This window comes from Zea mays, chromosome 10 (assembly GCF_902167145.1).
Source record: "Zea mays cultivar B73 chromosome 10, Zm-B73-REFERENCE-NAM-5.0, whole genome shotgun sequence".
Lineage (NCBI taxonomy): Eukaryota > Viridiplantae > Streptophyta > Magnoliopsida > Poales > Poaceae > Zea > Zea mays.
Window position 1 is genome coordinate 119897560 of NC_050105.1, and position 14527 is coordinate 119912086.

Consider the following 14527-nt stretch of genomic DNA (forward strand, 5'->3'; position numbering starts at 1 on the left):
CGCACTTGTTCGACATTCTAGTGATTTGAGCTCCGTTCTAGTGTGCTAGTCTCTTGAGCTCAAGTCTGGGTCTTGTGTGTGTGTATTTGCTGTGATCTTTGTGTCTTGTGTGAGTTGCTAATCCCTCCCTTACTCCGTGCTTCTCTGTGAACTTCAAGTGTAAGGGCGAGAGACTCCAAGTTGTGGAGATTCCTCGCAAACAGGATTAAGAAAAGCAAAGCAAAACACCGTGGTATTCAAGTGGGTCTTTGGACCGCAAAGAGGGATTGATTGCAATCCTCGTCCGTTGGGACGCCACAACGTGGAGTAGGCAAGCGTTGGTCTTGGCCGAACCACGGGATAACCACCGTGCCATCTCTGTGATTGATATCTTTGTGGTTATTGTGTTTTGTTGAGACTCCTCTCTAGCCACTTGGTGATTATTGTGCTAACACTTAACCAAGTTTTGTGGCTTAAGTTTTAAGTATTACAGGATCACCTATTCACCCCCCCCTCTAGGTGCTCTCAATTGGTATCAGAGCCGTTCTCTTCAAGAAGGGACTAATCGCCCGAAGAGATGGATCCTAAGGGAAAGGGGATGGTGGTCAACAACAACGAGAAGGAGTCTATCTTCAACGAGCCGAAGGATGACAAGCCTACCGACTCGGGCTCGGGCCACAAGCGCAAAGATGGGAAGAAGAAGAAGACAAGACGCATCAAGGAGATCGTCTACTATGACGACAGCGATGAGTCCTCTTCTTCCCAAAAGGACGACGACGACTACGAGAAAAAGAAAACGGTCAATTCGAACTTTTCTTTTGATTACTCTCGTATTCCTCAAAGTACAAATGCTCATTTATTATCTATTCCACTTGGTAAACCTCCTCATTTTGATGGAGAGGACTACGGATTTTGGAGTCACAAAATGCGTAGTCACTTGTTCTCTCTCCATCCTAGTATATGGGAGATTGTAGAGAGTGGAATGCACTTTGATAGTACGGATAGTCCCATGTTCATTAATGAGCAAATTCATAAAAATGCACAAGCTACTACTGTTCTTCTTGCTTCATTGTGCAGGGATGAATACCACAAAGTGAGTGGCTTGGATAACGCCAAGCAAATTTGGGACACTCTCAAGATCTCTCATGAGGGGAACGACGTCACAATGCTCACCAAGATGGAGTTGGTGGAGGGCGAACTCGGGAGATTCGCAATGATAAGGGGAGGAGAGCCAACCCAAACGTACAACCGGCTCAAGACCCTTGTCAACAAGATAAGAAGCTATGGAAGCACGCGATGGACGGACCACGACGTCGTCCGCCTAATGCTAAGGTCTTTTACTGTCCTTGATCCTCATCTTGTGAACAATATTCGTGAGAATCCTAGGTACACCAAGATGACGCCCGAGGAGATACTTGGAAAGTTCGTGAGCGGGCGAATGATGATCAAGGAAGCAAGATACGTGGACGACGCATTGAATGGTCCAATCAATGAGCCTCAACCTCTTGCTCTCAAGGCAACAAGAGGCAAGGAGACGCTACCTAGCAAGGTGGCACAAATTGAGGCGGCCAGACTTAATGATGAAGAGATGGCCCTCATCATCAAGAGATTCAAGACGACGCTAAAAGGTCGCAAGGAGCACCCCAACAAGAACAAGATGAAGGGGAAGCGCTCCTGCTTCAAATGTGGTAAGATTGGCCATTTTATAGCTAATTGTCCCGACAATGATAGTGACCAGGAAAAGAAGAATGGAAAGTGGGAAAAGAAGAAAAACTACAAGAAGGCGAAGGGCGAGGCACATCTTGGAAAGGAGTGGGATTCGGATTGCTCCTCGTCCGACTCCGACAATGAAGGACTCGCCGCCACCGCCTTCAACAAATCATCCCTCTTCCCAAACGAGCGTCACACATGCCTTATGGCAAGGGAGAAGAAGGTATGTACTCGAAACTCTACTTATGCTTCTTCAAGTGAGGACGAATCTAGTGATGAGGATGAAATAGATTATTCATGTTTATTTAAGGGCTTAGATAGATCTAAGATTGACAAAATTAATGAATTGATTGATGCTTTAAATGATAAGAATAGGCTACTAGAAATCAAGAGGCTCTTTTGTATGAAGAACATGATAAGTTTGTAGAGGCACAAAAATCCCTTGCATTAGAAATTAAGAGGAATGAAATGCTTGCTTGTGAGTTGTCTACATGCCATGATTCTATTTCTAACTTAAAGAGCATTAATGATGATTTGAATGCTAAGTTAGAAATAGCTAGTAAATCAACAACTTGTGTAGAAAATGTTGTTATTTGCAATAGATGTAAAGATTTTGATATTGATGCTTGTAGTGAACACATAGCTTATATTGCAAAGTTAAATGATGAAATGGCTAGTCTTAATGCCCAACTTAAGGCTAGCAAAAGTGATTTTGATAAACTAAAATTTGCTAGGGATGCCTACACGGTTGGTAGACACCCCTCAATTAAGGATGGGCTTGGCTTCAAGAGGGAAGCCAAGAACTTAACAAGCCATAAGGCTCCCATCTCCGCCAAGGAGAAAGGGAAGGCCCCTATGGCAAGTAGTACTAAAAAGAACCATGCTTTTATGTACAATGATAGAAGACAGTCTTATAGGAGTTGTAATGCTTATGATGCTTTTAACTCTCATGCCATGCTTGCTTCTAGTTCTTCCTATATGCATGGTAGAGATGTGTTTAGAAGAAATGTTGTTCATCATATGCCTAGGAGAAATGTTGTTAATGTGCCTAGGAAAGTTAATGGACCTTCTACAATTTATCATGCTTTAAATGCTTCATTTGCTATTTGTAGAAAGGATAGGAAGATAGTTGCTAGGAAATTAGGGACAAAATGCAAGGATGATAAAACTTGCATTTGGGTCCCTAAGACAATTGTGACTAACCTTGTAGGACCCAACAAGAGTTGGGTACCTAAGACCCAAGCCTAAATTTGCCTTGCAGGTTTATGCATCCGGGGGTTCAAGCTGGATTATCGACAGCGGATGCACAAACCATATGACAGGGGAGAAGAAGATGTTCACCTCCTACGTCAAGAACAAGGATTCCCAATACTCAATCATATTCGGTGATGGGAACCAAGGCAAGGTGAAAGGCTTAGGCAAGATTGCAATATCAAATGAGCACTCAATCTCTAATGTGTTTTTAGTTGAGTCTCTTGGATATAATTTGCTATCTGTTAGTCAATTATGCAATATGGGATATAATTGCCTTTTCACAAATATAGATGTGTCTGTCTTTAGAAGAAGTGATGGTTCACTAGCTTTTAAGGGTGTATTAGACGTCAAACTTTATTTAGTTGATTTTGCAAAAGAGGAGACCGGACTAGATGCATGCTTAATTACTAAGACTAGCATGGGCTGGCTGTCGCATCGCCGCTTAGCACATGTGGGGATGAAGAACCTTCACAAGCTTCTAAAGGGAGAACACGTGATAGGTTTGACTAACGTGCAATTCGAAAAAGATAGACCTTGTGCAGCTTGTCAAGCAGGTAAACAAGTGGGAGGAGCGCATCACAGCAAGAATGTGATGACCACTTCAAGACCTCTGGAGCTGCTGCATATGGACCTCTTCGGACCCGTCGCCTATCTGAGCATAGGAGGAAGTAAGTATGGTCTAGTTATTGTTGATGACTTTTCCCGCTTCACTTGGGTGTTCTTTTTGCAGGATAAGTCTGAAACCCAAGGGACCCTCAAGCGCTTCCTAAGGAGAGCTCAAAATGAGTTTGAGCTCAAGGTGAAGAAGATAAGAAGCGACAATGGGTCCGAGTTCAAGAACCTTCAAGTGGAGGAGTTCCTTGAGGAGGAAGGGATCAAGCACGAGTTCTCCGCTCCCTACACACCACAGCAAAATGGTGTGGTAGAGAGGAAGAACAGGACGCTCATCGATATGGCGAGGACGATGCTTGGAGAGTTCAAGACCCCCGAGTGCTTTTGGTCGGAAGCCGTGAACACGGCTTGCCACGCCATCAACAGGGTCTACCTTCATCGTCTCCTCAAGAAGACGTCGTATGAGCTGCTAACCGGTAACAAACCCAATGTATCGTACTTTCGTGTATTTGGGAGTAAATGCTACATTCTAGTGAAGAAGGGTAAGAATTCCAAATTTGCTCCCAAAGCTGTAGAAGGGTTTTTGTTAGGTTATGACTCAAATACAAAGGCGTATAGAGTCTTCAACAAATCATCGGGTTTGGTTGAAGTCTCTAGCGACGTTGTATTTGATGAGACTAATGGCTCTCCAAGAGAGCAAGTTGTTGATCTTGATGATGTAGATGAAGAAGACGTTCCAACGGCCGCAATACGCACCATGGCGATTGGAGAGGTGCGGCCACAGGAACAAAATGAGCAAGATCAACCCTCTTCCTCAACTATGGTGCATCCCCCAACTCAAGACGATGAACAGGTTTATCAACAGGAGGCATGTGATCAAGGGGGAGCACAAGATGATCATGTGATGGAGGAAGAAGCGCAACCGGGACCTCCAACCCAAGTTCGAGCGATGATTCAAAGGGATCATCCCGTCGACCAAATTCTGGGTGATATTAGCAAGGGAGTAACTACTCGATCTCGATTAGTTAATTTTTGTGAGCATTACTCCTTTGTCTCTTCTATTGAGCCTTTCAGGGTAGAGGAGGCCTTGCTAGATCCGGACTGGGTGTTGGCCATGCAAGAGGAGCTCAACAACTTCAAGAGGAATGAAGTTTGGACGCTGGTGCCTCGTCCTAAACAAAATGTTGTGGGAACCAAATGGGTGTTCCGCAACAAACAAGACGAGCACGGGGTGGTGACAAGAAACAAGGCTCGACTTGTGGCTAAAGGTTATGCCCAAGTCGCAGGTTTGGACTTTGAGGAGACTTTTGCTCCTGTGGCTAGGCTAGAGTCTATTCGTATCTTGCTAGCATATGCCGCTCACCATTCTTTCAGGTTATTCCAAATGGATGTGAAGAGCGCTTTCCTCAACGGGCCAATCAAGGAGGAGGTGTACGTTGAGCAACCCCCTGGCTTCGAGGATGAACGGTACCCCGACCACGTGTGTAAGCTCTCTAAGGCGCTCTATGGACTTAAGCAAGCCCCAAGAGCATGGTATGAATGCCTTAGAGATTTTTTAATTACTAATGCTTTCAAGGTTGGGAAAGCCGATCCAACTCTTTTCACTAAGACTTGCGATGGTGATTTGTTTGTGTGCCAAATTTATGTCGATGACATAATATTTGGTTCTACTAACCAAAAGTCTTGTGAAGAGTTTAGTAGGGTGATGACGCAGAAATTCGAGATGTCGATGATGGGCGAGTTGAACTACTTCCTTGGGTTCCAAGTGAAGCAACTCAAGGACGACATCTTCATCTCCCAAACGAAGTACACGCAAGACTTGCTAAAGCGGTTTGGGATGAAGGACGCCAAGCCCGCAAAGACTCCGATGGAGACCGACGGACACACCGACCTCAACAAAGGAGGTAAGTCCGTTGATCAAAAGGCATACCGGTCCATGATAGGGTCTTTACTTTATTTATGTGCTAGTAGACCGGATATTATGCTTAGCGTATGCATGTGTGCTAGATTTCAATCCGATCCTAAGGAATGTCACTTAGTGGCGGTAAAGCGAATTCTTAGATATTTAGTGGCTACGCCTTGCTTCGGGATCTGGTATCCAAAGGGGTCTACCTTTGACCTGATTGGATATTCAGATTCCGACTATGCTGGATGTAAGGTCGATAGGAAGAGTACATCGGGGACGTGCCAATTCTTAGGAAGGTCCCTGGTGTCATGGAATTCTAAGAAACAAACTTCCGTTGCCCTATCCACCGCTGAGGCCGAGTATGTTGCCGCAGGACAGTGTTGCGCGCAACTACTTTGGATGAGACAAACCCTCAGGGACTTTGGCTACAATCTGAGCAAAGTCCCACTCCTATGTGATAATGAGAGTGCTATCCGCATGGCGGAAAATCCTGTTGAGCACAGCCGCACAAAGCACATAGACATCCGGCATCACTTTTTGAGAGACCACCAGCAAAAGGGAGATATCGAAGTGTTTCATGTTAGCACCGAGAACCAGCTAGCCGATATCTTTACTAAGCCTTTAGATGAGAAGACCTTTTGCAGGCTGCGTAGTGAGCTAAATGTCTTAGATTCGCGGAACTTGGATTGAATTATAGCATACATGTGTTTATGCCTTTGATCATGTTCATTCTGCATTTTGTTGCTTATTGTGGTGCTCAAGTTGTACAAGCACTCCCCGGATCTCACAAGTCCTTGTGCAAGTGATGCACATATTTAGGGGGAGGTGTGTTACAACTTGACCCTTTTGAGACTAACCATGTGCTTGAGTTTGTTTTAGCCTCAAAGGAGGATTGAAAGGGAAAAGGTGGACTTGGACCATGCAAGACTTCCACTGCACTCCGATGAAAAGAGTAACTTCTCCAAGTTCATCTTTATACTCTTATTGCCTATTTGCTCTTAGTTGAAGATTTTGGTGAGGCAATGGGGTTAAAGGGCCAAGATTGATCTCGTTTTGGTACTTTATGCCAAAGGGGGAGAAAATAAAGGCCAAAGCAATAAATGGATCAGCTACCACTTGAGAGATTTTGAAAATAGTAGAATAGAGCTTTTGGTTTGTCAAAACTCTTCTATTGTCTCTCTTGTCAAAAGTTGGCTTCTTGTGGGGAGAAATGTTAATTATGGGAAAAGGGGGAGTTTTTGAAATCTTGAATCAATTTCTCTTGTAATGACTCTCTTTATGGTTCAACATGTGTGTTTGACTTAGAGATAGGAAATTGAGGTTGATTTGCAAAAACAAACCAAGTGGTGGCAAAGGATGATCCATATATGCCAAAATTGAATCAAAACATATTTGAGTTCTTATTTGAATTGATTTTGTGCTTGTTCTACTTGCTTTATATTGTGTTGGCATAAATCACCAAAAATGGGGAGATTGAAAGGGAAATGTGCCTTGGGCCATTTCTAAGTATTTTTGTGATTTAGTGTCAAACACAAGTGCTTAAGTGTAAAATGGTGGACAAAGTACAAACCAAGGATAAAGGTATGTTTCTCAGACTTAGTACATTGTTTTATGGACTAATGTATTGTGTCTAAGTGCTGGAAACAGGAAAAATCCAATTGGAAATGTCTTGGCTCGAGCAACCAAGACTCTGCTCAGTCTGGGAGCACCGGACTATCCGGTGGTGCACCGGACAGTGTCCGGTGCGCCAGGCTGGCTCGAGCGAACTGGCCGCTCTCGGGAATTCATCGGCGACGTATGGCTATAATTCACCGGACTGTCCGGTGTGCACCGGACTGTCCGGTGAGCCAACGGTCGGCCGTGCGATCTGCGCGGGACACGTGGCCGAGCCAACGGCTAGAAGGGGGCACCGGACTGTCCGGTGTGCACCGGACATGTCCGGTGCGCCAACGGCTCTCAAGCTGCCAACGGTCGACTGCGCCATTTTTGGAAGGAAATCGGGCACCGGACTGTCCGGTGCGCCAGTCGACAGAAGGCAAGATCAGCCTTCCTAGAATGCTCTCAACGGCTCCTAGCTGCCTTGGGGCTATAAAAAGGACCCCTAGGCGCATGGAGGAATATACCAAGCATCCTTTGAGCATTGTTGATCACTCACATATCATTCCTGCGCACTTGTTCGACATTCTAGTGATTTGAGCTCCGTTCTAGTGTGCTAGTCTCTTGAGCTCAAGTCTGGGTCTTGTGTGTGCGTATTTGCTGTGATCTTTGTGTCTTGTGTGAGTTGCTAATCCCTCCCTTACTCCATGCTTCTCTGTGAACTTCAAGTGTAAGGGCGAGAGACTCCAAGTTGTGGAGATTCCTCGCAAACGGGATTAAGAAAAGCAAAGCAAAACACCGTGGTATTCAAGTGGGTCTTTGGACCGCTTGAGAGGGATTGATTGCAATCCTCGTCCGTTGGGACGCCACAACGTGGAGTAGGCAAGCGTTGGTCTTGGCCGAACCACGGGATAACCACCGTGCCATCTCTGTGATTAATATCTTTGTGGTTATTGTGTTTTGTTGAGACTCCTCTCTAGCCACTTGGTGTTTATTGTGCTAACACTTAACCAAGTTTTGTGGCTTAAGTTTTAAGTATTACAGGATCATCTATTCACCCCCCCTCTAGGTGCTCTCACCATCGCGCGCTGGCCTCAGGGATCCGCCGCCGCGAGCGTGTCCCTCGGATCCGCCATCGCGCGCTTGCTCCCAGGATCCGCCACCGCGCACACCTCTCGACGATGGGGGCGTAACTGTCGGCGTCGCTAAAACTGAACTCTAGCGATCTGGAACTTCTTTTATAGACGCTTCGGACCTGGTGTGACTGAACTGGTTGGCAACATCGGGTTAGGGCTTTCGCCCAGCTATTGAAAGCCTCTCCTTTATATATATATATATATATGCTTGGTAATAATCTGCCCGGTCGGGCCCAGCTCCACCATATCGCATTGTTATGGACATTGGTTCAATATTTTGCACACAGGGAGACCGATAGTAGGCTATCTCCAGCAGGATACTTATCGCATTCTATATCTCACCATTTATTTTAAACTTCACTCTATTTATAAAGTCGTCTACAGTATAAAAACAATGTTTTGCACACACGTTGAGTCAGCTAAACTCGACTCCATTTATATGTGGCCGATATCATCCATGGCAGAGCTAGCTGGGACAAGGACAATGCTTGGAATCTAATGATGCTCTTGTCTATTTCCGTACGTTAGTACGTACCAACCGTGTGTAGCAACTTCTTCTTGGCATCTAGTTTTAGTTACATGTATGTATCAATCAAAGAAGAAAAGCACAAGAAAAACGAACAAACCAAACCTTCTCTCGATAACGAACCAATCGAACAAACCAAGAATAAGACGATCCATCCGAGTATGCTCTCGCGCTCCATTACTTTTTATTAATTCCCACTGTATGTGTACGTACTAGCTCATCGCCTGCTTGTCGTTGACTTAACGGCACCGCCGCCACCCGGTCGCGGTGATCAGCTGCGCTCTACCGTCTCTCCACCCCAGCGACACGGCCCTGCCACCATCCCCCTCCTCCACGACCCGGAACCCGCCGCCGCACCCGCTCTTCATCTTCAGCAGCAACTTCGCCTGGCTCACCGCTCGCGAGCTCAGCTCCACGCCCTCGAACCCCGCGCGCTCCATCATCTGCCTCCAGCTGCAGCCGGCAGTGGCACTGCTGCTCGGCTCATCATCGCCGCCGTAGCTGCTGCTGCTGTAGTCTGCTAAAGAGGCCACGGCGTCGCTGATCTCCGCGCCGAGGTGGTCCCTCTCGATCGCGAGCCTCTCGGCGCTGTCGGCGGGGAGGCGCTCGTGCAGCGAGTCGAACACCGCGGCGAAGTACCGGAGGCTGGCCGCGAACGGCGCCAGCAAGCTTGGGCGTCGTCCTCTCGACGTGGCATTGCCGCCGCCGCCGCCTTTCTCTACCAAGAACACCAGGGAAGGGTCCAGTGAGCGGATGCGAGCCAGCGCGCTGCACGCTCCTTCTCTTGTGCTGCTCGTCGCCGAGGAGCTCCGTGCTGCTGCTGCTGCCGCCGCCGGGAACACCAGGTTGACAACCACGGTCGCGCCGTCGTCGACCGTGATGCGTTCACTGTCGTCTGCGCCATCCACGATGCCCTCGAACTCGAACCGTAGGTTGGGGCACCCGCTCGCGAACCGCGCTAGCCGCGCCTCGGTCTGCCTCAGCTCGTCGGCGCTCGTGCCGAAGCCGGTGATTCGCAGGGAGACCGGCTCGGCGCAGTCGCCGTCGCGTGAGCTGCTGCTCGTGCTCGCGGCGGCGTCCGACAGGGACTGCATCAGGGAGGGCCACTGGAAGCCGTATGACACGTCGAAGTCGACGACGTGGAGGCGGCCGCCGCCGCTCTCGAACGCCTCGAGGATCGCCTGGTTCGCGGTGAAGTGCGCCAGCTGGTAGATCGGGGAGGCCTGGTAGAACATGGTGTACGCCAGGAACTGCTCGGCGCGCGTCGGCGGCGGCCGGCCGACGAGCCTCGACGCCAGCGCGTCGGCGAAGTAGGCGGCGACGCGCTGCGCGGGGTCGCCGCTGCGGAACGACGCGCGGCGGCAGGCCTCGCGCAGGGCCGCGGCGGCCTCGCGCGCGTCGCCGGACTCCGCCGCGGCCACCGACGACAGAAGCAGGTGCATGAGCCGCAGGCCCCCGCCAATGTCACCGGGAGATGTTTCCGCTGCAGCCACCCTCGGGTCGTGGTCGTGGTCGTCGTCGTCGGCGGCGGCGGCCTCCAGCTTCGCCAGCTTCCGTTCCCTGGCCTGTACCTGTACGAGCCTCGCGACGACCCTGCTGCTGCGGTCTCCTCCACCATCGCGGCTCATCACGTCGTCGTCGGCGCTGTCCCGCAGTAGCTTGCGCTTCTTGGTCGTGCCGCCGCCGCCGCCATCGTTGATGGCTAGACTGAGCGTCAGGTTCATGTAATCGCCGACGACGACGGCGACGCGGCGAGGATGATGGGGACGATCGGAAGGGAGGGAGAGAGGAAGGGGGGTACGGCGCGATCGAGAGCTATATATAAGGGCAATAATGCCAAGGCAGCAAGGGAATCTAGGAGATCTCGGCAAGAGGAGGAAGAGGGAATAGCGTGTAGCTTTGGATGCAAGAAATGCTGCGTGCTTCGTTTTGGCTCCGTCCCCGGCGACGTGGCCTTGGATTCCAAGGATAGGATATGCCTGCCGGGGGTCGTAGCTAGCCTAGCGCTCGTTGGATTGGCTACCATCTAGCTGCTGCTGCTGCCTCTTTGGTTTATGCACGAGGAGGATCTTCCTGTCTCTACCGGCATCATCAGGGCCACCAGACCCCCTGCTGGCCGTACTTGGAAACATTGTTCAAAGGCGGATGCTGCTGCTGGTACGTACTATGTGTGTGTCGTACGTACGTATGGCATGCATCTTCTCCGTGCTGCGGCGTCCGAGGTGTGCTTTTACACTGTGAACTGTATATATCGACGGGTACGTACGATTTCTATACGGCTTAATTCAGTTCTCCGAACTCTTGATTCGCTTCTAATTAAGCTGGCGACCCGGCACCATCGTATACGTCAAGGCCATACGTTCTGTGGAATTTTGACTCTGTGTGTCTGGACATGGGAGTGCTGGAACCGGTAAAATCCGTGGAAAGGGGGGGCGGTGGTGGTTGCCGGTTGGGAGGGAGGTGAAAAAGGCGCCGCCGGCGAGAAGATGCGACGAAGGGGGGATATGGCAGTGGACCCTGAAAAGTGAAAAAGGAGCTAGCTAAAAGGGCTACGGAGACACTTGAGTCCGAGTCTGAGTCCTCTCTCTAGAGTCTAGACCGCCATTCTGGAGACTATCAGAGGAGCTGGTGGTGGTGGCCTTGTTCTTGTTGGTTTACATTCTGGGTGCCTGGGTCCAGTTCATTCCAAACCCTGGCGCTGGCGGGCGTGCAGCCGGCCGGGAGGCGTACCAGCACAGCACGACGACCCATTGGCATGCGGATTACGTATCGCGATTTGGAAAGGGTAGTAGTGGTAGTAGGTGTAGCCTGTAGGGCAAAGGAAATGGTCAGCGAAAATAAATAAATAATGGTCTGTTCGTGCTGCCACACACACACCATAGTCAAACTGGCGGCATGCATAGCCCGACAACGCATGCCCATATAATCATTTAAAACAATATTTTATATTGTCTAACAGTGTATTTATATGATCTATTGTACTGTTTATTAAAATAGGAGATAAGAGCAACTCCAAAAGGATGTTAAAAAGTTTACCCAAAAAATGATTATTAAGAGCAGGCTAAAAAAATTTAAGAGCATCTCCAAAAGGATGCTAAAATCAATCCTTAAACGTGTTTAGGGGTGGAAAAACGAAATTTCTCCGTCCAACAGACCTCCCTTCCTTCCCCTAAATTACATGCGTCCCGCATCCATGGTCCGCCCTCCCGCAAATATCCGTGAGCAAGGTCTTTCCCCAATCCATCCTTGCGCACGCTTCGCCAGTCGTTTCCCGCGGTATTTTTCGCTTGGGTGATCGGGATAGAGGCCAGCGACAGCACCTGCAAGTGGCTAGTTTTGTTTGAGCGTTCGTTTTTGCGTGAACTGATGGAGCTATACTTTGTTTACACCATGAAAAAGATTTAGTATGTCCCCCATAATCAGTTTTTGACGAATAATTTTGTATTTCCTTTTGGAGATGCTCTAAGAGTGAATTATGATGGGTACTCCAACAGTTTCTTTAATTATGACATGTGGCGCAATCTGTACAGTCGTCGGGAGGCCGTGAATGATATGATACGTTGATGAATGGATTGGTGAGAGATAGAACACACCAAAATATGAGGGAGAGGAGACTGTGGATGCAGGACGCTAATTTTTTGGGGGCAAGAATGAGGGAGCTGTTGAAGTAAGAAAAACAACTATTCTTGACTAATATTTGTTTTAGGATTAGTTTACACATTCTTTTGGAGTTGCTCTAAGACGAGAAAAATGATGAGTAAACTAGTAGATCTAATCTTAGCGGCCCCTTTAAACCCGTCTAGTTAGTCGGGCTTTGTTGGGATAGCCCGCGTAGCAGCGGCTTGTCAGACTATTAACCGTGTCAGACCGAGGTGTTAATTTGATATTTTCATTATGATATAATGTGAATAAATTACGAAAATAGCCACAAAATAAGTGAGTGAATAGGACTCAAAACTGTTGTTGGTTTGAGAAAGAAATACAGCCGCACTCTTCTAACCGGTGTAACTCAAGTTTAATTATGTTATACGAAGGATATACCCCCTCGCGCCAATGTATTGTCCAAGAGACTAGCTAGATGTATTGCTACTGAGTACTCAACTGACATAACAGAAAAAGGTTGGAGGAGGAATTAGCGGAAAAATAAAGAGCAGAGTGTGAAACAATGGCGAGGCAACGAACTCCAGCAGCCAAAACCAGCTGGGAGGCAGCCTGGCCGATCCGGCCGGGAGGTTGACTTGGATGGCCTGTTTGGTTGGTCGCCCTACATGGCCGGTTTTGAGCAATACTATGGTTTTACTGTGGTAAAGTAAAACCGTAGTATTTGTGTTATGTATAATTGTAAACTGTGGTATTTCAAAATTACAGTATTTCAAAACTGCATTTACAAACAGTCCCTCACAATGCAAGATGTTAGACTATTACTAGTTACATCTAGAAGTCATGTAGTTTCAAAATCATCGAAATAAAATATGCTTGAAAATTACAAACTTTTTTTTGTAGGCAAGGAACTACACATCTCAGTCTAACTTGTTGCAAAACAACAAGGACTAAAGAAACCGAACCTACTAATTTGATGGACATGGAAATGGAGAGCATCTATGGAGTAAGAATCCCATCGCTGTTCAAAAAGACCAGCCCTTTACCAACTAATTTGATGCACCCTGCAATATCTGTGTATAACTAAAAAAAGGGCAAATAAACCCTCTTTTTGTATGAAAATCAATGAATCGAGCAGTATGATTGTTTGGATTTTAGATTTTGAATGCGTCAGAACTTCACTACGTTTCGAAAGTATTAGGAACAATAAAAACTGGGTATACCTAGCAACTCAAACCCCAATCAATATAACACAATCCAGAATAACAACTAGTATAGAACATCTTGCAACAGCATGCGCCAGATTTAAAACGAGATTATCAGCGTTCCGCGATTATTTAACCACCTCAGATCCTATCAGGATTGCGAGCGAATTCATAACAGCCCGCCTAAACCATACCACCAGTCCACCACCGCGTACTAAAACGCAAGTCACATAATATTAAATTAGCCGGAAGGCGAAAAGGAATCCCATAATAATAATAAAATGTGCCGGAAGGAAGGAGAGACAGAATTCTTAGATCTTGTCGATGTCCTCGTCCTCGAACTGGATGTAGTTGTAGTCGCCGTTCTCCTCGCCCTCCTCGGGCCCATCGACGTCGACGCCCTCGTTGAGCCTGAGCGTCTCGGGAAGCTCCCCGTAGGCCTTGAGCAGGCGCGCCTCGTCGTTCATGTACTTGAGGATGACGTCGGCCTTGTCGTCCTGGTAGTCGCGGAGGCCGACGAGGACGATGTCCCCGGCCGCGATCCACACCTTCTTGTGCATCTTGCCCCGGATATGGCAGAGGCGACGCGTGCCGTCCACGCAGGTGGCCTCGCACCGCCCGTTGCCGAGCATCCGGGTCACCTGCGCATACTCCTGCCCGTCTTCCTTGAAGACGAGCTCGCGCTTGTCGTCGTCAGCCTCGTTCTTTCCACGCTTCCGGTTCTTGCCTCCCTTACCCTTGTTCTTCGGCATCTTCGCGGAGGACGAGAGCGGTGTGGCGAAAACCTAGCGCGAGATCGAGGTGGGGAAAGGGCGTGCTGCGGGCCGCGTTTCCTGCGGAACTTTTTTAGAAGTGTGCGGCGGTGTTTGGTGAACGCGAGGGGAGGAGGTCTTGAGCCGTATGGTTCGTTGGATCTAGGGTTCGGCGGCGTGGACCGCTCGCATAGGAAGGGCGGTGTCTGTTTCTGGATAAGCAGGGCGCGGTGTAGGCTGAAAACGGGTCG

General features: G+C 48.4%; 1 protein-coding gene across 1 annotated transcript; it reads right to left on the reverse strand.

Moving 5' to 3' along the window:
- Positions 1–13626: 13626 nt before the first annotated feature.
- Positions 13627–14509, reverse strand: LOC100273317 (uncharacterized). Its single transcript, NM_001147758.2, has one exon. The coding sequence runs from the start codon at positions 14274–14276 to the stop codon at positions 13836–13838; it is 441 nt and encodes a 146-aa protein (NP_001141230.1). The 5' UTR covers positions 14277–14509; the 3' UTR covers positions 13627–13835.
- Between the last annotated feature and the right edge of the window lie 18 nt (positions 14510–14527).